The sequence below is a fragment of the Tenrec ecaudatus genome, chromosome 2 (genome assembly GCF_050624435.1).
Source record: "Tenrec ecaudatus isolate mTenEca1 chromosome 2, mTenEca1.hap1, whole genome shotgun sequence".
Taxonomy (NCBI): domain Eukaryota; kingdom Metazoa; phylum Chordata; class Mammalia; order Afrosoricida; family Tenrecidae; genus Tenrec; species Tenrec ecaudatus.
In genome coordinates this window covers 69,689,054-69,715,499 of record NC_134531.1, presented here as the reverse complement: position 1 = coordinate 69,715,499, position 26,446 = coordinate 69,689,054, and the positions used below count along the sequence as shown (strand labels likewise).

General features: G+C 42.4%; 1 protein-coding gene across 1 annotated transcript; it reads right to left on the bottom strand.

Moving 5' to 3' along the window:
- Positions 1–1,634: 1,634 nt before the first annotated feature.
- Positions 1,635–26,420, bottom strand: UTP15 (UTP15 small subunit processome component). Its single transcript, XM_075541163.1, has 13 exons — positions 26,310–26,420; positions 18,140–18,308; positions 16,920–17,012; positions 16,622–16,806; positions 15,489–15,667; positions 14,605–14,730; positions 12,812–12,947; positions 10,598–10,682; positions 9,716–9,865; positions 9,187–9,288; positions 8,886–9,019; positions 8,647–8,705; positions 1,635–8,260 (listed from the first exon to the last, which is right to left on the bottom strand). The coding sequence occupies exons 2-13, from the start codon at positions 18,227–18,229 to the stop codon at positions 8,040–8,042; spliced, it is 1,560 nt and encodes a 519-aa protein (XP_075397278.1). The 5' UTR covers positions 18,230–18,308; positions 26,310–26,420; the 3' UTR covers positions 1,635–8,039.
- Positions 26,421–26,446: the final 26 nt, after the last annotated feature.

The following is a 26,446-nucleotide window of genomic DNA, read 5'->3' as shown; positions in this document are numbered from 1 at the left end:
CCTAATGCAGTGACCTTTCACGACCCCCCCGCCAACCATACAATTATTTTCTTTGCTACTTCATAACTGTAGCTTGCCTACTGTTGTGAATTAGGTGACCCCTGTAAAAGGGTCGCTTGACCCCCAAAGGGATCTAGACCCACAGGTTGAGAATCAACCACTGTTCTGACCCTTCAAGTGGGGTTATACAGTCATCAATGCTCTCAGCTCCCTATTCTCCTCTCCCTGGCCCTCAGGGAGCCATTACTCCTGTTACTGTTTCTGAAGGGTTATCTATCTTGTCTTTCATACTGAATGATCTTAAATATACAAATGAACATATATAAATCTAATGTGATTAATAAGGTAAAACAAATAAAACTGTAATAGTAAGGGGAAATATTAAAGAAATAGAGAATCATTATGTAGTTCCTCAACACTATATCGTATTCTGGATTTATCATCCCTTCCATGTGGCCCTTCTGAGAGAGACTATCAAATTATCTTACAGGTGAATTTTGGGTCTCATGCCCCTTCACATCGATTGCTTTTGTTTCATTTGTTGCTTGTTTGTAACTTTTGATACCTCTTCCCATCAACACCTCATGATCACACAGGCTGGTGTGATTCTTCCATGTGGACTTTGTTGCTTCCCAGCTAGATGGCCACTTGTTTAACTACAAGCCTTTAAGACCCCAGACGCTCTATCTTTTAATAGATGGGCACCATCAGCTTTCTTCACATTTGCTAATGTACCCATTTTGTCTTCAGCGATTTTGTCAGGATGGTATCATACAATTAGAAAAAGCCATTCTTATACTGCAGTATGATCTAAGTAGAGGCCTAAAGTCCATCTGCTTCCTAGTTTCATTAGCATATATATACATACATAAACAAGTGCACTTATTTATATATGCAATTTTTCCTTCCCCCCCACCTGCCCCACTATCATGTTTATCCATCATTCACCTATCAGTAATTCCTTTCACACACAAACATGACCAGAAAAGCTACACCCTCCTTGCCATCAATTTTAGAACTTATCATTCCCCTGTACATGTCATTGTTGGCTCCCTGCTCCCACCACTCCCCTCCCATGCCCTCCAGGAATCAATACATATCTACCAGTCTTTTCAAAAGCATGCATACAACCCTTTTAAAAGTGATTTGACTATATGAAAGTGTATGATGTGAATATTCTATCAAGAAAACTACTAAAGCCCCTAATTAAATGACTAAAAAGAAAAAAATACTACTAAAAAAAAAAGAAGAAAGAAACCCAACTTGATGTCTGCTTGCTGTACATGAAGGAGGAATAGTTTTTGCTTAGGGGCATTCACTGTATGTTAGTGGTGGTGACGCAGTTTGGAGAGGGCTATCGATAATGGTGCACAACAGGAGGATATAATCAATGGCACTGAATGCAGACGTTGTTGAAATAGAGAATACTTTGTTCTGTATATTTTTGCCAAAACTGAAAAAAAATTAGACGAATTACAATGAATACAAGGAAGAAAATATCTTCTAAAGTTGATGTGGTAAAGATTATGCAAGTAAAAAAATTAATTAAAAATTTAATGTTTTTAAAAAGATTATACAAGTCTTGATATGACTGAACTACTGAATTATATATGTGAATTATGTCAACACAACTGTTAAAAAACAACACACTTTCAAAGGTGTCTTTATTTGACAAAGCTTGTTGAAGTTAAACAGAATAAAAAGTTTTTAAGCAGTTCCATTTGCAATTGAAATCCCTTTCAACAATTTTACAGCATTTATACATTTGAGGGATTTGGTTGAAGCTGCACTTCAAATGCTTAACCGAACCAGATAGGCCTGCCCAAGTGCTTAACTCTCATAAATATAATAAATTAAACATAGTGACTATCTCTGTTCCTAAAAACATCCTAATATTGGTGAAGCATATCAACATTTCAAAAATACTTTTCAACTATAGACTATATTTTTTAAAATGCTAAGCACTTATATCAGAATGTTAAGACCCACGTCACATATTGCAGCATGCCAACTGTTTGAAATACTTCCAAGTACAAATACTAGTTCATCCCTGTGAGGAAAGCCGACCCCTAAACATAACAGGAAAGCATTGACGACTACCGGAACTGTTTCCTAGCCTTTTGATGTACAATGGAAACATCTATCACTCGAGAATTTGCAGCTTCCCGTGAAGGCTCTTGAGGACTGGTAGTTTAGGTCTGTGCTCACTGATGAGTACCTGAAGGAGTAACCACTTTTTTTTATATAAGAACATTTTCTTTAATAGCATTAAAATCCACCCATCTCATATGTTTGAAGTGATCTTTTTTTAAAAAACCATTTTATTAGGGGCTCATACAACTCTTATCACAATCCATACATATATATACATCAATTGTATAAAGCACATCTGTACATTCTTTGCCCTAATCATTTTCAAAGCATTTGCTCTCCACTTAAGCCCACTGCATCAGGTCCTCTTTTTGTTCTCAATGCAGTGCTTAAAGAGAACAATGAAACTAGCCTAGGATGGGTGTGGTGGGAATCAAAATAGACTTTCAGCCCAAAGGAACAGACTTTAGAGATCCAAAGCAACGTCTAGACGGCAGGCCTGGCGGTGTGGTGTCCGGCTGTCATCCCCATGGTCAGCAAATTGAAACCACCAGACTGGGTTTTCTACTCCCGTAAACAGTCTTGGAAATCCACAGGGGGATAGGCGGTGTCACCATGAGTTAACGTTGACTTGGTGGCAGTGCGTTTGGAGTTTTAGATTATTGATGGGTGTCAACTTGGGTGGATTGCAAATTAGTCACAGAGGGAAAAAAAATCAAGGATCTCGAGAAGGGTCAGCTCTTGGAGGTTCAATGAATACTTTTAAGTGCTGAAAACAAAACTGGTCATGTGAAATATAAACCCCCACCTAATTCACAACTTCAAGTTATTATGAAACATGATGTTCAGATGATACAGTTAATGATTTTTGTTTTAATTGGGAAATAAAAATATCTCCAGGGGAAAAAAATTCTATCTTGGGCAGCCATTGTCATGCAGTATAGAATGGCAGCTACAGCTTTAGATAAATGAAGAATGTGGCCTCACGATTGAGGGAAGACATTAACCTGCCAGATGCAGACGACACAACTTTCCTTGCTAAAAGAGAGCCTTGCATTTGCTGATGAAGATCAAGGGATGCAGCCTTCAACATGGATTACAAACGTAAAGAAGACAGGGATCCTCCTAAGTGGACAAATAGGTAAGAAGATGGGTAAGTGGGAGGACTGAAATGGTCAAGGATTTTATCTTGCTACGATCCGCAGTCAATGTTCATGGAAACAGCAGTCAAGAGATCAAATGGTGGGTTGCATTTGGTAAATATGCTGTCCAGGACCTCCTTAGAATGTTGAAAAGCAAGGATCTGTCTTTGAGGCCTAAGGAGCGCTTGATCCAGGCCATGGCATTTTCCATCATTTCATATGCATATGAAAGTTGGGCACTGAATAAGGGAGACCAAAGAATTTATGCATATGAGTTATGGTACTTATGAAGAATATTGAAAATACCATGGAAGACCAAAGGAACAAACAAATCTGTCTAGGAAGTACAATCAAAGTGCTCCTTTGAAGCAAAGATGGCAAGACTTTGTCTCACATACTTTGGGCATGTTGTCAACAGAGACCAGTCCCTGGTGAAGGACATCAAACTTGCTAAAGCAATAGGGCAGGGAAAAAGAAGGCTTCCGTGAACAAGACGGATTCACACAGTGGCTACAATGGGCTCAAACAACAATTGAGAGGCTGCAGCAAAACCAGGGCCAGGAAGTGTTGTTTTGCTGTACGATATTGTGGAGTTGAGTCAATTCACTGGCTCCTAAGATCATTAGTTTTAAATAGAATTTCAACTTCTGAGTTTTACTAGTAGGTAAATGATCAGGCTATCTATGAAGTTAATTTATTTTAAAAGCTTTTAACTAGAAGCCTTTTTGAAATAAACCCTTAACCTGAGGATGCGCCTGTCCTGCTCTTCGCCTACCAAACAGGGGAACAGACTCCCAGGTTTATAGACCTGCAACCATTACAATCCCTTCCTATTCTAGCTGGGGACACAGACAGGGCGCTTCAGAAAATTCGTGGAGAATTTCCATTGGTTTTTCATTCCATTTCCAGGCACTCTCTAAAACACGGACAAATAACGACTTGTGGAGTGTGTGTCTTAGGAGACACTCGCCAGTGAATATCCATCGGGAGCGCCTAACGCTGGAAGCCTGGAGAAAAATTGGAGTTTCATTATGGAAAACGTGATTTATAGTTAAAATTTTAAAAACAAACATTTTTCAAAGCTACTCTGGGTTGGGGTTTGGAAAAAATGATTAGAGGGAGAGAAAAACATCTCAAATCATATCCAAGACAATGCATTTTTGAAGAGGTGGGAAGCTTTAGTGTATGTATGAAAGGCTAATGACAGTAAAACCTGTAAACACTTGAGCCTGTACAAGGCAGATACCTGTCCAGGAAGGAAAATTCAAGTTTTTCCTACTGAGAGCATGCTACAGATAAGTGGGAAGGCCGCAAGACCCGGAGACAAAGTCTTGATAGCTGCTACAAGTTACCTGCAAGTCCTAGAGCCAAGGCACTCCCCGGGGATTTGAGCTGTCTACAGCTTAACTATATTATAAGAGAACTGGCCAATTTTATCATTCTGGGAGCCTGAAGTCAGTTGAAACGTGAGACAAATGCTGTATATCTAAGGAAAGAAATTTTGCCCACTGAATGTACAGAACAGAGTCAAAGTTCAAGAAACAAGCACCTGGGACAATTCTTAAGCATCGGCCCTGCCTCATCCCACTCTCTGAATACTGGTGGTCCAGCTAGTGTCCATTATTCAGAGATGACGCACGGAGAGGACACAAGTCTATTACCAGCTGAAATGGGGCATGCCGCCAAGTCTGGCAATGACACGAAGGAAGAGGAGTCAAGCTCAGGGGGGACTGGATGGAAATCCCAAGTGCACCGATGAGTATAAAAGGAATTTGTGTTGTTGCTTTTCCCCCTTCTTCTTTTTCCAGGGCGGAAGTATAAAATCAAAGCAAGGCACTATGTCGTTGGGCCACCACTTGTCAGGGTGTCACAAGGAGGTGGCTTGAGGGCTTCTAATGATGCTGGAAGCGATGTCCCTGGTGTTTAAGATGCCAGCAGGGCCACCCAGGTCGAACCGTTTCAGTAGGTCTAGGCCAAAAACAGACCATTTCTGAGGGATTCATTATTAAAGCCTTTTCAGTAGCAGGGAAGCACTGTCAGAAAGACTGCAGGAAGTGTGAGCCCCTCAATCAGAAGGCACTCAAAACAACCGAGACAGCGATGCGGCCTCAAAACAGTCAGCTAAAATGAGAGGACAGGCAACTCCAGGCCCGTCTTTGGCTGATGGGGAACTTTAAATCAGAAGAGCCGCTACTCATCAGGATGTGGGATGTGTAAAGTATGAACACAGAAAAACTGGAAGTTGTCAAAAATGAAACAAAACACAAAGATTGATAAGCTAACCATCACTGAGCTGAAATGGGGTGCTGTTGGCCACTTTGAGTCAGCCCATCACAGTGTTTACTGTGCCAGGAATGACAAATTCGAGCGGAATAATGTCACATTCATCATCAAAAAATTTTTTTCCAGATCTTGGAGTACAATGCTTTCTGCAATATCTATATACCACCTAAAAGGAGGATCAGTTAAAATAAATATTATTCAAATCTACTCACCAACCGTGAAAACTAGTGATGAAGAAACATGAGTTCTACCAACTTCTTCAGTCGGAAATTGGGCAAATGTGCAATCAAGATGTAGTGATAATTATTGCTCATTGAAATGAAAAATGTGGAAATAAAGAGGAAGGAATATTAGTTGAAAAACATGACTTTGGTGACAGAAATGGAACTGGAAATCACTTGAATTTTGCAAGACCCAGTGACTGTGAACAAACTATTTGTGGGAAGTGATGACGAAGTTCAGCTTCAGCAGCCAAAATGAGTCGAGTGTGGAGCATCCACTGTGTGTATGGAAGCTCAGGTTGAATGATGAGCAGACAGGTGACATCAAGAGGATCATATATAAGATGACAATGTCATTAGAAAAAACAAAACTAGTCACTGTTCAATATTCAACCATTTCAAAAAGCAGCATATTATCAACCACGGAAGAAATTCATGGTGCACTGAAGGCATCAGTGAAAGCAAGGCTCCCGGAACTGACGGAGCACCAGCTGACATGGTTCAACGCGCTGATGGAGCACTGGACGCACTCACTCCACTACGCCAAGAACTTGGAAGACAGCTACTTGGTCAACCCAATGGAAGAGTTCCAACAGAGCAGGAGACTATGGAATAGCATCATTAATATCACGTGTACGTGTTTTTGCCGAAGATAACTTTAGAAGTTGCAATGGAACATCCACAGGGAGCGGACAAAAAACCGGAATCGGATTTAGAAGAGAATGTGGCACAAGGGATATCTTTGCTGACATCAGAAAGGATCTTGGCTGAAAGCAGAGACTATCGGGACCTTTGTGTTTTATTGACTATAGAAAGGCATCCAACTGTGTAGATCACAGCAAACTGTGGATAACATTCAGATGAAAATTTGAGAACGCTTCACTGTGCTCACGTAGAACCTGTACATGGGTCAAGAGCAATTGCTTGAGTAGAACAAGAGGGAAATACTGCATTGTTTAAAATCAGTCAGGGTGTGTATTGAGATTGTACCCTTTCATATTTATTCAATCTGTATGCCGAATAAATAATCCAAGAAGTTGGACTACATATGAAGAACGTGGCATCAGGATCGGAGGAAGGCTTATTAACAACTTGTAATACGCAGATAACGAACTTGAAGCATTTTTCTGAGGAAGATCATAGACTGTAACCTTCAGTATGAAGTACAACTCAATGGAAAAAACAAAACAAATCCTTACAAGTGAACCAATAGGTAGCATCATGATAAATGGAGAAAAGGTTGAAGCTGTCAAGGCTTTTAATCTGCTTGGATCCATTATCAATGCTCATGGAAGCAGCAGTCAAGAAATCAAACAGCGCATTTCACTGGGTAAATCTGTTGCACAAGCTCTCTTTCAAGTGTTGAAGAGCAAGGACGTCACTTTGAGGACTAAGGTGGGCCTGGCTAAAGCCATGGTACTTTTCAATTGCCTCATGCGCATGTGAAAGTTGGACAGTGAATAGGAAGGCTAGAGAACTGAATCATGATGCTGCTGAAGAATAATCAGAGTAACGTGGGCTGTCCAAAACCAATCTGTCTTGGAAGACGCAGAGCTAGAACACTCCACAGAAGTCAAGATGGCGACTCTCTCATTTACTTTGGACGTGTTACCAGGAGAGCCTAGTCCCTGAAGGACACTGTACTTGGTAAAGCAGAAGATCAGTCCCTGAAGGACACTGTACTTGGTAAAGCAGAAGATTGACAAAACAGATGAAGCCCCTTCACGAGATGGATGGAACCATGGGCTCAATCCTAACGATCATGTGAGGATGGGGAAGGGCCGGGCGGTGGTGTGTTCTGTTGTACACGGTTTACCATGAGTCGGTGGTGTGTTCTGTTGTACATGGTTTACCATGAGTCGGTGGTGTGTTCTGTTGTACATGGTTTACCATGAGTCGAAACTGACTCCACAGCACCCTCTGCCACGGTTCCTAGTGGGCGCCCTCTCCAGAAAGGGTTCACATTTGAATTTTCCATCGGAATGCTTAACCAAATTTTGATATAAATTTTACTATATTAACATCAGTATCAACTCATCCAGGATGAACATAACAGTAACAAAACAATGAAGCTCTCCTAGCTGAAGCTGTTATTAAAAAATTCAAATTGATACAGGAAACATCAAGTCTGAAAACAGGTGCTAGTTTTCCAATTACAATCATTTCAGTCTCTTCCATTAAATTGCTTCTTGAAATATTAATTATTTTGTTGTTGTTGGTTTAATGTATCAGAGAGATTTTCTGTCCAACAGTTCGTGGAATTAAATCTATTCCAAGTCCATTCTTGGGTATCTAGTGGGCATTACGATTCTGTCTTCCCGTTTGCTGGAAATCCATCAGACCTGTGTTCCAGTGTGAAAGTGCTTTCTGTCGTCGTCGTCGTTGTGGCAAACAGCATTTCCATCATCCCCAAGGTTTCTAGCAGTTCTCTTTGGTAATCAATCTCTTTTTCTACCAGTCCCTGAAGTAGCAAAAATTTCTTATCCACTATAGGTGACTGGCCAATCACAGGCAGATATATATCTGAAAAGAGAAAAAAATGTATCAACTAGAAACATCTACACAGTAAGTGAAAAGTACTTGGAAAAAGTACAAACATTATAAATAAACATGGAAAAATCTACTTTACAATCAATTTTCAATTTGTATGAAATAGCAATCATTTGAAAATTTCAAAAATTACTGAAAGTACAGAGTAGAAGTTGACTTAGTTTTACTTTCTTAATGAAAAATTCTTGGAATCATATTTATAAAACTTTAAAATATTTAAAATATCCCTGGTCCCACCAATTCAAAATGCCACCACTACAACCAAATCGCTGCATTGCAAGCTGTACGCTGTCTGATTACACTGTTTACCGTCGCGACTTCTACAAGGATAGCCATATTGACGAGTTTCAACTACTTACCAATAATTAGCTCAGCAACGTTTATCAAGACAGGAGCAAATCTTGGCTGAGATAGATTCCTACAAAGAAAAAAATCTGCGTATTGAAACTTGAAATATCTGTGTATTGAAATATTTTTGAAATCCGTAGAATAGATTTTCTGACGCTAGTCCACCTGCTCACTACAGAGATCGAACTGAAGAATGTTCCTCCTTTGACAATAACAGTTTTCAGAAGCAAAACCAGCGTGTTTCACAAACCTTATCAAAAAATTCAGCACGCGGCTGAGTTCCTTCTCATCCCGACCTGCAAGGGCATTTGCCAGGACTCCTCTTCGGCTTAGCTCCTTTATGATGGAAACTGTAATCTCTGGTGTCTTTATTGTAATTTCTGGCTTTAAAATTAAAAAATAAGTAAATAAATGACATGGACAAACAAGACAGAAGAAAATTAGCTTCAGAATTCTCAAACAAGCGCCAAATTTGAACATGGGTTTGTCTGTCCCGAATCACAGTAATGCAGACGACAAACGAGTCTTTTAAAAACCCACTCCTCACCTACCTCTAGGACTCGGTCGAGCGCCTTCGAGATGCGGAAATTTTTCAGATCCCTGTCATACAATTCCAGGTGTTTTTTGGATGGTCTATTCACTGAAATGTCATCCTGTAGTCAAGCAAATTTACAGAGAAGAGTCACTATTTGCATGCAGTTCCTTCCGATAGGAACGTTGGCACAGTGGGCTTTTACAGAGCAGGGTGGCCCTGAAGCTGTCCTAAATCACCTTCTTCTGCCCACCATAAGGCCTTGGTGACAGCAGTGTTTCCACTCGCTCTGCGTTTCCACTCAGCACACACAGAGTAACTCAAGTCTGGGCCAGACCCCTTATCGGCCTTCTCGGACCTGGCGGGAGGCCTCAGTACCTTCCACTTGCTCACAATGCCCCCAGCTAGCAATCGTGAGGCAGATCTGGGGCAAAGGAAAGCGGATCAAGTGAAATGCCACCCAAACGGTCCCTTTCAGCCATGTTCACACATGGAGTGGCTACGCTAACAACGTCACCTTTAAAAAAGTAAGAGAAATACGTAACTACCCGTTGCTTCATGTAGTTTTTTCCTTTAATAAAGGTTCGATATGCTGGCCTTCGTCTCCTGGAAGAAGCGTCCTTCTTTGCTTCGGCTTTCCGGTGCTTAACGCTCAGTATTCCATTGGTCATGCCTACAACTATCATCTCGTCTTCATGCTGGCAGCGATCAGAAGAAGAAGTTAGCCTGCTTACCCCGAGCCGATAGGGCCTTTCCTCCACATAACATGTCCAACCTAGGCAACTTATTCCCACTTTCACCAACAGTTCCACTCAGGAACAGATTCTAAAAGGACAGCATTATGTTGACAGAATTTACTCCACGTGCTACAAAGTATCACTGGCCAAGCTCGTGTAACAACACTGCACAGTCAATGTGTCTGGGGAGTTTCTCCGCACCTTCTTAGTTAGAAGAAGGATGACAGGGTGGCATGGCCTTCCACAATGCGGATAAGAAAAGACTTTGGAATAACATTACTCTCAGTACAGATTGCCATATAATACATTCATCTGAATTCCTCCCCAAATATGGCTCCTCATGAATTCTGAATGAGCAGTCAACCCAAAACAGGTATTTCAGTTTGTTGGCTCCTGTCCCCTACCTTAATTTTTTTCTTTTTGCTTAGAGGGCTAATTTGCCTTTTAAAACATGACACCCTTCATAAAACATGCTAAAGAGCAATGTGTCAATTCCAAGTTAACACCTGGAAGGTGTACAGTGAGTCGGACATGAATCTGAATTCATGCTAAATTAGGAAAATTCACATATTCTAGCAACTGTGCTATTATAAAGAACCGATGTAGCAAGAAAAAACAAGGCTTATTAAAATCTACTTCAGTCTTATTTCACAGGCAAGCTCAGGGAAAACTTTAAGAGTTAAAAGTACTTACTGCAAGTGCCAGACTCAAAATGGAAGCAGCATAGTCAAAACTGTGGACTACTTTATAGGAAGCGGTGCTATACACTTTCACCTTCCTATAAAAAAAGAAAGCTTCATCGTCACAAATCATTTGGGAAATGAGCATGGGACGCAGTCTCGAATTGATTGTCGTGATGGTTACACAACTCTTACGAATGTGGCTGGGCTACTATAATGGATGACATGTGAACTGTATATTGTTGAAATTGTTAAAAATAAAACTAATTATTAAAACATGCTGTTCCCATGTTTTTAAATATCAGCATATAAATATTAAAACTTACACAATTGAGAATAAGTAATGTTAGTTATAAACGGAATCCCTGAATAAAAAGTGTGTATCAGCAGTGGCCAGGATATTTATATTAACACTTTTAAACTGCCACTTCTGAAATAACATAAGCACAAGGACAGATCATGAATCATTGTGATCTGAAGATTAAACTTGCAAGTAAAACAAAGGAGATCTAGGAGAGTCTATGAGGAGCCCACAGGGCAGGGTCTCTGCAGCTGCCCAGCCTCTCGGCCAGCAGGCCTTTGTGCTGTGGGTTCTTCAGCACAGGCCGGTTGGTAGCACCTTTGGCCTCGACCCACAATATGTCAAAGGCACCCACCCCTAAGTGGTGACAACGCAAAATAAGAGGCAAAAATCACCCCAAGTTGAGAACCACCTCAAACAGAGACAACTTACACTTAGCATCTCAGGGACACCTCTAGAAATCGAACCCTAAACTGCCTAGAGTGAGACTATTCCAGAGAATTTGCCACATGCTTACGTAATTTCCTCTGTAGCATGGAAAACATTTTCTCACTTTCAAAATCTGCAAATATTTTAATAAGCACGATGAAAACCAAGGCTTTTCATAATAGTGAAAATAGGAGATAGGAAATTAGATGATCAATAGATGAATATCCGTAAATTCTAGAACTACGTTGTGCAATGTGGTATCCACTGGCCACGGGGGATTTAATGAAAATGAGGAACTAAAGTTTTTATTTTAATTAATGTATAAGGTTCGATACTGAGGCAGTGTAACACAGTTCTATTTTAACACAACCTTTTTGTTTTGGTTGGATTGTATTTCCTTTAGCTGTTTTATTAATGCACAATACTATACCTATTAGATGCTGAATTGCTTCTATTATCTTTTAAAATAATCTTTATATCAATAACATGTTGCAATGATAGCATCAAGATGTACTTAGCTACATAAGGATATGATTTTAAAATTAATTTGATCTAGTTCCCTCCCTGCCACTCTTTATTTATATTAAAAGATCCTTAAAAAAATTCCACCCTCCCTCTAAAAGATCCTTTTATTGGGGGATCTTATAACAATCCATACATTAATTGTATCGAGCATATTTGTACATATGTTGCTATCATTATTGTCTAAACATTTACTTTTTACTGGACTTCTCAGTATCAGCTTGTCTCCCCACTCACCCTTGTGACCCCCGGATAAATTATAAATTATTTTCATATTTTACACCAACTGCTGTCTCCCTTCCCCCATGGTTTCTGTTGTTTGTCCCCCTGGGAGGCTGTGGTGTGGATGTGTGTCAATCATTCCAATCAGTTTCCCCTTCCTCCTTTCCTCTCCCTACCTTCCCCTACTCTCCTGGTTTTGCTACTCCCACTCCTTGTTCCTGGATCCTGACCCTATCCCCCCTTTTAAGGTGGCTAGAAAAATAGTTAAAATGACACAGAAGACATGTATTTGGACAATCTTGGTCCAGAACATGAACTAATGAAATATTAAATATCTATTTTAAAAAGAACCACATAGACTACATTAATGTGCAGAAATTTTCATAAGACATTTAAATTTTTAAAAATATAAACTATGGTGCAAACATACTCCTTACTAGTACTACAAAATATACCAATGTACAGTATGATTTTAAAAGAAACTGGAGCAATAAATTGTTCTAAGGGATTAATGCTTGAATGGGTCAATAAAATTAATGAACCATATAAATTTAAGCAATAAGTTGTCAAAGGATAAAATAAGGTGGCTATAAGCAAACAGTTCAAGTTTTTTTCAACCCAATAGTTTTTTTCCACGAGAGGCATCTAGCAGAACATTTACGTTAGCACCAGTGCTGCTGAGGTAACCCGTCTGCCCAGCAGTACACGCACGAGCAGACTACAACGGTGAACAGTAAAAATGAAAGTACTGACCTATCCAGTGAGCCAGAAAGCAACCTCTGTCCGGAGCTGCTCAAGCACAAGCACGTCACCGTTTTGTGGTGATTTTTCAGAGACACCAACAACTGTCCTCCTTTTAGCATGTCCCAGACTTTAACATAGCGGCCCCCTAGAACAGGCAGCAGCCATTAGTTAGACAATCTACCTTCCACGTTAAATATCCCATGATCTGAAAAGCACGCTCTGGGAAGCACTCCAAGGCGTGGAAGGTGGTGAGGATTAAAATAAAACCAGTCTTTGAAAATAATTTTGTGTAAGCATGGAAATGAACAGATTTCACTACCTAAAAGTTTTGTGAATCTCAACAAACGTGGAAAAGTTTTCCCCTTAACTTTGCAGTTAATTGGAGGATGTGTTAGGAGGTAGCAGGCTTAATATATTTTTTGAAGTTTTTAACACAGCATCTTCTCTTTTGACAATATCTTAAGCAAAAAGCCTGTAGGTCAAACAGGAAATAAAAGGATGGAGGGAGGAATGGTATTCAGGTTAAAGACTTATTCTAATTCAGGAACGCGCTCTAGGGCCCCATGTAGAGTCCCCATTGGATGTGGAAGCACATAAGATAGGAGATCAAGTTTGAAATCACATATCTTGTCCAACTCTCATTTCCAAGCTGTAGGGAAGTTAAGAGTCTGCTCAGTGTAGCAAGTAGCATTCTCTCTATTCGACTCAACTGCACTCCCTTTTTCAAGATGGGGATGATGTCTGACAAGGTCACCAACTGATTTTTATATCAAACAGGTACTAGGAAATGAGTAAGAAACGATCATTTATACTTGGATCTTAGAATAAGGTTTGAAAAGAAGGGGTGTGCTTAATCCCAACATTTAATATGCGTTATCAAGTGTACATAAGAACGGGAAAAAACAACTGCCATCAAGTTGAGTTTGACTCCTCGCAGCTCTCCACAGGGCTTCTGAGGCCCTAAGTCTGCATGCGATGGGAGCAGCTGGTGAGTTTGAAGTACCACTTATCAAAACTCATACGTTACCTACAAATTCTGCAAATCTCAACATTAATTTTGGCTTTATTAATAACAAGCACAAGGAACACTGGTGGCCTAGCAGTTCGTTAAGCGGTTCACCACAAGGTTAGCAGTTTGAAACTACCACATACTCCGAGGGTGATGAGGCTTTCTACTCCTGCAAAAAGTTCCAACCTCAGAAACCCACAGGCAGCTCTACCCTGTGCTACAGGGTTCGTATGAGTCAGAATTAACTGCAGGGCAGTAGGTTAGTTTTTGAGGCCAACATAACAAAAAACACCTTGTTTTAATGTTATTACAAAATGCTATCAAGGCTCCTTTTGACTGTACATGATCTTTCTCTAGCAGTATCAGCTATCTGCTTGCTGGTCAAGGTCCTTTCAATCAAGAGTCCATCAGGGCCAGGCCTGATAGACGCCCCCCCACCCCGCCCAATCTCTCAAGAGAGAACCAACAGGGGAGTAAGACCGAGAGAGCCAGGGTCCACAAGGCACCACAAGGTATATCCTTCAAGGTCCGGGGCTTCAGACTGGACATATGCCAACTTTGCCTGGGATATATGAGTTATAGCTTTTGTTGTTTTCCCTAGCTATAAGAGCTTGGAACGTAGAATCTTGTGGGGCATTAGAGAGAGCGTGTATGTAACAGCACAATGTCTGGCCCACATTAAGTGCTCAACAAACGCTAACCACTTGCCTATCTCCTCTATCAACTGTCGGAGCAGTGAGGTGTGCAAGCGCATGCTGACCACGGCCACAGGAAGACGGCAGGAAGCACATACCTGCAGACACCAGCAGCCCTCCGGAGGGGAAAAGCAGGACGCTCTCCACAGGCTGCCCGTGCTCCACGGAGAGGACACTCTTATTGGTCCGAGTGTCGAACATCTTCACCGTGTGATCATACGACCCTGAAGTGTCAACGTTTAGATCATGTGAATTTCACCTCTTAACACGACATACACGTCTATAGAAATTTCAAACATGAATTTTAAAAGGAGAAAAACTTAGATGAAATTTTCAGAAGACACATACAAAAACTGTCTTTCCAAACCCCCTGCTGGACTAAATTTTCTGTAGCAGCCCTATGCTAGACATCACAGGCTCTAACTCAGTGGTTCTCAACCTGTGGTTCACAGCCCCTTTGGCGGGGGGGGGGGGGTTGTCGAACGACCCTTTCACAGGGGTCGCCTGATTCGTAACAGTAGCAGAATAACAGTGATGAAGTAGCAACGAAAATAATGTTATGGTTGGGGGGTCACCACAACATGAGAAACTGTATTGAAGGGTCGTGGCATTAGGAAAGCTGAGAACCACTGCTCTGAGCTTAGACTATCTTAATGTTCATACTACTGCCTACTGCCAGTGGGCTGGGAGTCTGCACGGGAACCAAAGGCTGAACCTCCCATTTCGTGGCTGCTGGAGCCTTTGGGAAGCCTGGGTCCTAAACCTGTACCACTCTGTAATCGAGGCAGTCTGACCCAAACACACTCAGGAGCAGTAGGAACCACCACCAAAAAAGGGGCACAAAAACCACTGGATAAACAAACAATAACATTGTCTTTTATTTATAAAATGTGCAAACTCAGTCTCCAGAGCCCCAAAGTAATACCAAAGCACACCACAGAAAAGCTAGCTATGTCAGGAGGGAAAAAAGAAGGCCACGAACCTGTTACGAAGAGATCCGGGTTCAGCTTGCTAGCACATCCACACCTCACATAATCAGAATGCTCTTTAAAGGTCAGAACTTCTTCGGAGTTCGGAATGTCCCACAGCTTCACAGTGTAATCATCAGCCCCAGAGACCACGTGGTACTTGTCAGCTGTGAAATCTACCATGTGGACGGCTCTGAATGATCAAGGGTCAGTATAAGAGTCAGTGGAAATCAGGAAGAAAAAAAAGAAAATCTTTCCCCAAACCAATGTCACCAGCCCTGTGCTCTGACAGGAATAAGAATGTCCCATAGCAGCCTAACAAGGACGGCTTTCAACTACTGAATGATATGGCAAAAAAGTTTTAATTTTTTAAATTTCATAAAAAGGGCATTTAAAAACCTTAAATTATATATGTGCATATGTATGTGTATCTATACACTCATATTACATGCGACGAAGTAGGAGCACATTAAGTGCATTTCAACAAACATCTCAATCAAGAGAGTTACACATAACGGGTTTCAAAATGTCCAGAGAACAATTCCATGATATGTAAGTCCGCTTTCCCCACAAACTTTTTGAAGTCTCCTCCTAAGAGATAGCCTGGCTGTTAAATTTTAAATATTTCCCTGATGGAGTAAGGCCGCCCAGATAATACAATGTAAAAAAACCCAAAACACTTTGAGGGTGTTTGAACTAATAGCTCATTTCAACAAAGACATGTAATATTCCTGAAAACAAAGTTATAAGACACATTGCACTGGTCATGTAATTCACTAAGGGGCAAAGTATTACAAATCCAAGTCAAAAAGGGGGCATCTTGCACCAAGCTTTCAAAAGGGGAGCTTGTCAGAGAGTGCAGGTCCCCGGGGCCCTCCTTAGGCTGTAAGGTGGCCTTCACAGCCTCAACTGGATCAGAGTGGAGAGCTACAGGAAGTCTCCCTAGAGAAACCGACACTTCCTGAGATGTTACAAGAATTCTAAGGAATTCATAAGTCCATGAAGCCCAGGTGAAGCAACCAGGCTTAGAGGAACTGGGAAATAAGAATGCACACAGGTCCTTAACTTCTAAGGATCTTCCCTCTGCTTTTATTCAAAGCAGGGGAAAAGAGGAGACACCTCAGGGGTAAAAACCCGCGTCTCTTACTTTGTGTGTCCTTCAAACTGTCTGAGCGGAGCCCTCCCGCTCATATCAAAGAGCTGCACGGCGCCGTCTTCACAGCCAGCCACAAGCAGCTGGCCGTCCTGTCGGAAGGTGGCACAGTATGCTGTGTCCTTAAATCGGGAAAAGGTTTTGATCGGTTCCTGGGAGTATCGGCCGTAGATATGAATCTATCACAAGATAAAAATAGATACTTCAACATATATTTTACTGGCTGGCTCAAGCTTGGGCGTATCTCTAATGATACATAAGGAAAAACAAAGGCATTTCCGGCTACACTTACCCTGGAGGAAGCGGTGACAGCATAATTATAGGGAGGCAGGGGGGAAAAGTCTACTTTTGACACGGCACCAAACTCCTTAATCTGAACCGGGGTCTTAATGAAAAAGGAAACATCGTACAAAATTACAATGGCAAACAAGTCCCAGTGTTACAGCCTCTTTCAGGGTCTTTCTTTTTGCTCCCTAAGACTCTGTTGTGTCAAGACAAGCAAAAGGCCCAAAAACCCATCACGCCCATGCAGTCCTCCTTGCCTTCACTGAGAAACAACTACAAAGCTCCAGACACTCTTTCCCTTCAGCTGCTGAGTTTCTCTGATTCCTGCCAGGGGCGGCACCCACTGCCTTTGCCAGAGTATTTACCTGTATCATTTTCACCCAACCCAAAGATCCTACCAGGCAAGCCATCCTGCATCTTGCTTTTTTCCACTGCAGAACACCTATTAGTTAACTTTCATGAGGATTTCTGGTGGTACAAGTAAGAAGACTTCAGTGAACATGTTCACGTGTACCCTTTGCAAATCTGCAGAGTACGCTAAGTGTAAGGCGCCCTGGTGGCGTCTGGGTTACTCGCTGGGCTGCTATCACAAGGCCAGCAGTTTGAAACCACCAGTCTCTCTCCAGGACAAAGATGCAGCTTTCTGCTCCCGTAGTTAGTCCCAGACACCCGCAAGGGCAGTTCTACGCTGTCCTACAGGGTCCCTATGTGTCAGAATCAACTCAATGCCAGCGACTTTTTGTTTTTTAAACGTATGGTGCAAGTTCCGAGCTGAGCCCGCTAGGTCAGAAAGTAAGCTTTTTATTGTTGTTTTTAAATCATGAAATACATTACCAAATTGTTCTCCAAAAAAATTTATACCAATGCCCCTCCTTAAAAGTGGACACAACAGTGTATTTCAACCATTTCTTCCTTGGACTAAGAAAGGTTAAAAAAAACAAAACCATCTTGCACAATATTCCAATTCCGAAATTGAGTTCATTTGGCACTATTTACTTTGTGGTAGGTACTTGTGTAATTAAATTGACCAATCTGTATGGATTTGTTACATAAACTGTAAGAAAAATAGCAGGTACCAAATGATCCACCTAAATGGTATACTGCTTATAGATTAAAAAGTTATTAGTTAAAAAAAGAAAGTTATCTGATTATTCAAAATATGATCCATGCTGGAGAAGGTGGCCTAACCACAACCCTCCCTCTGTGCTCCCAGCACCACCCACTCACCTTATAGTTGTTCCAGTACACAGTATCCTGGGTGATTTTCTCTCCAAGGACAGGATATGTCTGAATAACTACAGGCTTATAACCCGCCATGGTTTCCTCTAACTGCACTGTTGTCTATGGGCACTCTTATGGAATCAACGTTGGAAATAATAGACACTCCACCTCAAGTCTGAAAAGTAAAACATTGCATATACATGAATGATTGGCCAGCACAAACACAGTGTTCAGATTTCTACTCTATCCTTTTCAAAAGGATGTGTGTGTGTGTGTGTGTATGTGTGTGTGTGTGTGTGTGTGTGTGGTAGCTTTCTCGAGTCATGACCAACAGGAAGAGCCTCAAGGAGATAGGCTGACTCCGTGGCTGAAACAACGGGCTCAGCATCAAAATTCTGAGGAAGGTGCAGGAGCGAGCAGCATCTCCTTGTTGTGCATGGGGTCGCTGAGTCGGAAAGCACTCGATGGCACCTACCCGCCCAAGAGCATAGTTCCTCACTGGAATCTAGAACAGACCGACTAAAGCATGGGTTCCCAGAGTTAGCTGACCTACTGCTTCTTTTTCAGGGGAAAATAAATTACCCAGTGCCCCGCTAGCAATGAAAAACTTTGGTTTTTAATTATCCAGGTTTACGTGTAGGTATCTGCTTCTCTGACCACCCCCCCCCCACCCCCACCCTGGACCGTTCCTGTGCCGCCCAGAAACAAGGTCTAAAGGAAGCAGGATGGATAGGACGCAGGCAGGGCTGCCACACTTGTAGGCTGAGCAGCACACAGAGGGGAACACAAATGTTCTCACAACTGACCGGTTTCCAAAACAGCCTCTGCCTGGTCCAACCTTCAGGGAGTCAAACCCGAGCAGCCCACTAGCAGAGGGACAGCCTCTACCACACCCCACCTCACCATACCCCACACACACCCTCCCCGCCACAAAGACCCTCTAGGAACCCTGAAGCGTAGTGGGTATGCAGGGTATGCACTGGGCTGCTAACTCCCAAAGTCAGCGGTTGGAAAGCACCAGCCACTCAGAGGGAGAAAGACATAGGTTTCTACTCTGTAACCAGTTACCATCTCAGAAACCCCTGAGGGCAATTCTAGTCTACCCCACGGGGTCACTATGAGTCAGAATGGACTTCACAGCAGTGAGTCTGGTGAGAGGTGAAACTTCGAGTACAAACGTTTCTGAAACTAAGCTTCAGGTGAAATTTAACACACACTGTGGTCTAAGGACTTGACTTTCTGCGAGCCTAAAAACCAAGCCAAGAAAGAAAAACAGACATTTAAAATGAAAATCAGTTAAACGCTAATGTTCAGACACAGAAGGGGCCCTGGCAGTGCAGTGGTACATGGCTGCCAGCCAGCAGATCCGCAGTTCAAAACTATTAGATGCCCATGTGAGAGTGGGAGGCTTTCTATTCCGGTAAACATTCACAGCCTCCGAAACCCACAGGGGCAGTTCTTCTCTGTCCTCTAAGGTCGCTAGAAGCCACACTTGACTCAATGGCAGTGAATTTGGTTTCTGATTGGTTCAGATATAGAAACTTCAATTAATTTTAAAGGTTTAAAAGGTAGGGAAGAAAAGAGGAGGAAAGCAACTCTGAAATTAAATTCTGGATTAAAGTAACAGAATAATATAAAAATCAACTCTAATGGAAGTGATGTCTAACTAAGCCAAAGTATTCCAGAACTATTCAATTGCAAAAGAGACTCAATTTAAGGTCAAGGATTCCAGGGGTGCTACTCATTATCTATTCCAAACGGCCTGAGGGCAGAGTGGGGTGCGAGTCAGGCTACACTACCCACAAGGTCAGCAGTTAACACGCACCCGCTGCTCCTATCAAAGCAACAGCTTTGGTAACCCAAAGGGCAGCTTTACTCTGGCCTACAGGATCACTAGGAGGCAGAACTGACTGGATGGCAGGTTTACTTTTTTGTTTATAAAGACCTGGAACAGTGCATCAATATCACCAAAAGAAGTTGGGGTGACATGAGAGAGGCTTAGTTTATGGGAAAATTCTACTCTCTTTCCATTCCATTTTTCCACGAACTTTTTTAAAGCACCTCTGAAGGCTGTTTTAATGACACTTCCCACAAAAGTAGATGAAGGAAGTGAGCAGGGCAATGTGAGCTGGTAAAGGGCGCTTTAGATGGAGTGGAGAGGGAAGGCTCTCTGGGCTGAAAGCACAGCTGACCAGGAGACCCGGAAGAAGAGCATTCTGGGTCTAGGAGCAACACGAGCAAAGTCCTGGCACCGAGGAAGGGGTTTGGCTGGTCAATGCGGCTGAAACCAGGAGATGGGGTCTGTTGGATTATTCATTCAGCTGTAGAAAGAGCATTAAGATCACAGAGAATCTTATATAAGGGCAAGACGTTTAGCTTTACATCTAACTTTGGAAGCCACCGAGTCCTTTGAAGCAGAGTAGATGACATGATCCACCACTCTGTCAGTCTGCCATACTGTGTGGATTGTATGTTGCTGTGATGACGGAAGCTAAGTTTCAGCAGAACTTCCAGACGAAGAAGAGACTATTATGGAAAAGCAGGCTGTCCACTTCAGAGCAATTAGCCACGGCAAGCCTTATGAATAGTACTGAAACATTGTCAGATACAGAATACTTCAGAATAGCCGCAGAACACTATTGGCTACAGAGCCAGAACTAGTCGATAGGCAACCATTCCAAGAGGTAGCCTATGAGCAAGAACCAATGGCACCAAAGGAAGAGGTCCAAGATGCACTGAAGGCTTTAGCCAAAAACAAGGATCCCGGAATTGATAGACTATAAATCGAAATGTTTCAAAAGGCTGAGGAAGCCCTGGTCAAGTGAGTGGAAGAGATCCATATCCAGGCCCGTTCCAAAGGTGTCCCACCAGAATGCTCAAACTATACAACATCAACATCACATGCAAATAGAATTTTGCTGAAGATCATCCAACAACGGATGTAGCAGTACATTGACAAGGAGCTGCCAGAACTTCAGGCCAGATTCAGAAGAGGACATGGAACAAGGGATATCATGGCTAATGTCAGATGACGTTGGTTCAGAGCAGAGAATACCAGGTATTTGTGTTTCAGTGACTACGGAAGGGCACTCAATTGTATAGATCATAATAAACTATGGATAGTCTCAGAAGAGTGGGGATTCCTGAACGCTTCATTGTGCGCCTGTGGAGCCTGTCCATGGATCAAGAGGCAGCTGTACAAACAGAGTAAGGGAATTCTGCATGGTTTCAAATCAGGAAAGGTGCGAGGTAGGGTTGAATTCTTTCACGATACTTTTTCATTCTGTATGTGGAGCAAATGATATGGAAACAGATGAGGATCGGGAATGGAGGAAAGCTTATTAAAAGCTGCAAAACACAGATGACACAACCCTGCTTTCAGAAAGTGAGGATGAGTTGAAGCATTTGCTAACGAAGGTTCAGGATCGCAGCCTTCAGGATGGACTGCAACTCAGTATAAAGAGAACCGATGAGAATGACCTTGCATATTAAAAAAAAAAATCCCAAAGTAAGAGAAGGAAAGAAAGTAAACCCAAATCCTCACAACAATACCAATAGGGTAACATCATGATAAACAGAGAACTGGTGTCGGCAAGGATTTCGTCTTGTTTGGGCCCATCATCAATGTTCATGGAAGCAGCAGTCAAGAGATCAAATGGTGCAATGCACTGGGTAAATCTGCAGCATGAAGCTTCTCTAATGTGTTGAAAAGCAAGGATGCTACTTCGAGGACTAAGGTGCACCTGGCCCAAGCCACGGTATTTTTGGTTGCCTCCTATGCTTTTGGAAGTTGGACACTGAACAAGGAGACTGAAGACTTGATGCACTGGAATTGCTATAGTGCTGGTGACGAATCTTGAAAGCACCAGGGATTGCCATAAAAACAAATAAATCTGTTGGGGAAGAAGTACCACTGGAATGCCCCTGAGAGGAAAGCCTGGAGAGACTTCCTCTAACAGATTTTGAACATGTTCTCACGAGACCAGTTCCTAGACAAGGCTGTCATGCTTTGCAAACGAGAGAAAGGGGTGGTGAAAGTGAGGGAGACCCTGGACGAGATGTTCTGACCCAGCAACAATGGGTTCAAACACAAGAACCATGGTGAGGATGGCGCAGGACTGGGCGGTGGTTTGTTCTGTTGTACACAGGGTCGCTGTGAGTCTGAACCCACTTGACGGCGCTGAATGGCAGGTGGGACGATGGGTTTTTATGGTTCCAAAAGGCCTGAGAGGCTGTTCTATCATGAATTATAAAAACACATGAAGTAAACTAATTTTGCTCTGGCAGATAAGTTTAAATTTTGCTCTGGCAGATAAGTTCTAACAGAAATGTGGGTGAAGGGAGGCAGAGGACAGTGTAAGATACATACAAAGGTGCTTGATGTAACTGATGTATGGATTGTTTAAGAGCTGTAAGAGCTCCCAATAAAATGATTTATTAAAAAGAAAATCTTGGTTTTCTTTGTGAGGGCTGTGATTAATAGTCCCCAGAGACCCAGTTTCAGTTCCCAGGCAGTGCGCCTCAAGCACAGGCACCGTCCATCAAGTTTCAGCAAAAGGGCCGGACTAGGAAAGACGAGTCAGAAAGGCCTAGTCATATACATGCAAAAAATAAACCAGTAAATCAGCCCAAGAAAACCCAATGAAACAATCCCTCCCTTGCACACAGGCATTGAAATTCTAAGATGTCTTCATCTTTAATGTGATAAAGTGATAAGCATAAAACAGCCTTAGGATATGGGAGGGCTGGAGGGCCCCAAAAGTAGAATTCTAGTCTGGATGGGCAACTTAAACACAATACAGTCCATTATCTAATGCGTTTCAGAAATTCCTTCACCTCTACTTACTCCTGTACCACGTGTGAAAGAAGTGGCCGCCCTGGAAGGAACCAGTGCCCAAGGGCTCACATTCTCAAAGGAAGTGAGGGGTCTTTTTGTATATAGGTTAAAAGTATGAATTATAAAAATTTAATGCAACAAAAATTCGTAGCCATACTTTGTCATAGCTTACTTTTTCCTCTCCCTTGTTAATGGTTAAAGAGGCTTTCAAGGGAGAACAAAAAGAAAATAGCCCGCTCACAACTTAGAGCAGTTCTGACAGACACTGGGCCACTGCAGAAAACCAGCCTCAGAATCCCAGCCTTCGTGTTCCTCTTGTTCTTGGGGTGGATGGGGGTGTGAGAGAAAAATGAATGACTATGCACTTTGTAACTCTAAATTAGAAAGAAAAGAGGAGCAGAAAATGACAGGTGGGATGCCTTTAATCCAGTGCTCAGGGCAGTTCTCTCTGGCAAGGTACCACGAGAGCAGAGACAAAGATGAAGTGAGCCTGCAAGTCCTAAGCTTCACTAAGAGAAAAGTAGAGAGGAGGGAAATGCAAGGGCTCACAAAAGCCTAGACAATTACAGGACTTCACTGTAAATAGTTTCCTCAATGCCATGGCCAAGGTCCTATAACACCCCTCCCCCCAATATTCCTGGGCATCACTCAGAAGCAGAAAAGTTGGTACAGCTCCCACAGAAAGCATTCCACTGAACACATGAGAACACAACAATACAATTTCAGCATTTATAGATGCAGACATCAATACTGGCCATTTCTGCTGGTGATAAGAACCAGATGCTAGAAATCAGGAATCTGCTTTGGCATGTGCTTCCCCCTTACTTTGAACATCCTGCTGATTTTACCTCCCAATCTTCCTAAATTCCATGTCCTTTCTACATCGACTTCAACTGCCCCAATTCAAGCCCTCTCATCTTTTGCAGTAGCACATCATTCCAAAGCCCCTAACTCCCTGTCTCTCCTAAATAGCCACCAGTTATCTAGCTAGAGTGCCTTTGCTACAAAGCCCAGCACTGTCCAAAAAAAAAAAAAGGTCCAAGCACTGTAAGATATAAGGTCCTCTGAGATCTAGCCCTGGCCTACCTGTCCAGCCTTACCCTTAGTCGTTCCCACTGCTCACCATTTCCTGAACACATCAAGCTCTTGCTTGCCTCAATGTCCTTCTTCATTTGTCCCCTCGGCCACACATGACTTCTACTTGTTTCTGTTAGATACCAGAGAACTCTTTACACCTCACAGTAAGCCCATGTACAAGAGAATGAAACACTGCCATCCTCATAGTCACTGCTTCCTAAGAGCCACTGAAGTGGCCCAGCTCTATATTCTCCTAGTTTATGTAAAGCTCTCTTCAGGGATCCTGGCTTCAGGAAACTTTCTCTGACCCCCCAAGCCATGCTTAGGGGTTAACTAGTCTTCTGTGGTCCTATTTGACTGCATAACTGTCAATGTACACACTCACACCGTATTGTAATGATCTCTTTAAAGTACACATTAGGGACCAATGGTTCCAACTCATAACAGTACAATATACAACAAAAACACTGGCTGGTCCCATGCCACCTTTACAATTGCTGTTAGGTTTAAGCTCATTGTTGCAGCCAGTGTCAACCCATCTCCACTTTTGTGCTGATCCTCTACTTTATCAAGAACCATGTCCTTCACAATGTAGAAAGGAGGGACACAAGCATTGTGCTAGGTTCTATAGGAAAATAACAAATTAAGTGGTGCTTAATGAACGTGAACAAAGGAGCTCTGGTAGTGTAGGGGGTTATACATTGATCTGCTAACCACAAGGTCAGCAACTCCAACCCACCCGCAGATCCGAGGGAGAAAAAGGAGGCTGCTTGAAAAATCATAAGGGGCAGTTCTACTTGACGCTGTGGATCAGAATGGACTCAAAGCTGTGGTACTTTTATAATGGGAACAACACTGTATAGCAGACATTCACAAACTCTTCTGTACAGGGCCAGAATACATATTTATGCTTTGTGGGCCAAAAGACAAAATGGAGAATGCTATACAGGTACTCAAATAACAGCCAAGAAATGTTTCTAAGTTTTTAATTGATCGAATAATATTTTTTAAAACAAGTATAATAAAAAAACAAGTATCTTTTATATACAAAGGAGAAGTAAAGAATTTTTGGTGTGGGGATGAAAACATTAAATTTAATGGGATTCAAGGTGTGTGTTTTCTAACAGCAAACAGATTGCAACTGTTCACTGGTGAAAAACAAACAACGATTAGGTCCCTAGCTCCACAACAACAAGTAGCCAGGAAGCTTTGGTGTCCAACATTCGTTTGTTCCTCACTGTAATCGAGTGGATGCCGGCTCACAGCTACTTTTTAGTTCAGGGTAAAACTTCCCAGATGAGTTCCCAGAGGTTGTAACTCTTGACAGGAGGGCAAAGTCCTGTTTTCTACCACAGAGTGGCTGCTGGTGGGTTCAAACAGCTGACTGCAATGTGAAGTCATCACACCAGGGTCCTTAAAATTAAGAGTTAAAACCACCAGCTGTTCCCCAGGAGAAAGATGGTGCTGTCTGCTCCTGTTTCGGCGGTTCTCCTCTAGCTGATGGGATGGCTCGTCATGATTCGGAATCGACACCACGGCAGGGTTTCTTTTTTTATATCTAGCATACAATATTAAGGTGAAGAAGTACCTCCTGACAAAATAATTCAAAGTCTGTACAGTGAAGAAATGAGGCACAGTAGCTTGCCGGAATGAAATACAGATCTGCCCAGGGGCGGGCCATTGTGCAAAGGCATGAAGAAATCACATGAAAATAATTAAGAGGAAAATGATGGAACGGGAGGACAGCAGAGCCTGAAAACTGAGGGTAAAACCAAAAATATACCACTACGATACAATGCAGAATGCCAAATAAATGCAATGAGGAAAATGGATGAATGCTAACAACTCAGAAGAAGATTTTAAACTTTAACAGGGGCGCCTCCCAGAAAGACTCAAAGTCCCGGACTATTTCAACGGGGTCTTGAAGGCGATTACAAGTCACCACGTAAGATGGGCGCAGAACCGGAAGGGGAGGGCAAGGGAAGTGCGGCTACAAGGGGGCAGCCATTTGAAACTGAAGGCGCCCCATTAGCCAAGTTAGAGGTGAAATTTTTGTCAAGTGTCTTAGAAAACGGCGGATTACGGTGGTGGACAGTCAAAGAAAATGTGACCGCAGAGAAGGAAATATTAAATCAAACTAAACTGCGGGGATTCTGAGCGGTTGGTTAATGAATTTAAGCCATTATCTTTCGGAAACTAGAAAATTCCAAAGGGGTATGACAGATGTCACAGGAAGGACCGACGGACGCTTCCTTCACCTACCTGTGCTGGACTGTCCGCAGGACCGATCTAGCTCACTCACGCGGACCCTCTAAGGAGCCGCCATGACACACCGCGTACGGAAAAGGGTGAGCCGCCGCGCGAAGATGACGTAAGGCCCGTGCTCACTAGTCGCGCAA

Coding starts and splice junctions, on each gene's coding strand:
- UTP15 (XM_075541163.1), bottom strand. CDS start 18,229: ATGGCGGGTTATAAGCCTGTAGTTATTCAGACATATCCTGTCCTTGGA. Junction 10,683..12,811: donor CTTTCTGGCTCACTGGATAG/GTCAGTACTTTC, acceptor CTTTTTTTATAG/GAAGGTGAAAGTGTATAGCA. Junction 9,866..10,597: donor TTTTGAGTCTGGCACTTGCA/GTAAGTACTTTT, acceptor GATCGCTGCCAG/CATGAAGACGAGATGATAGT.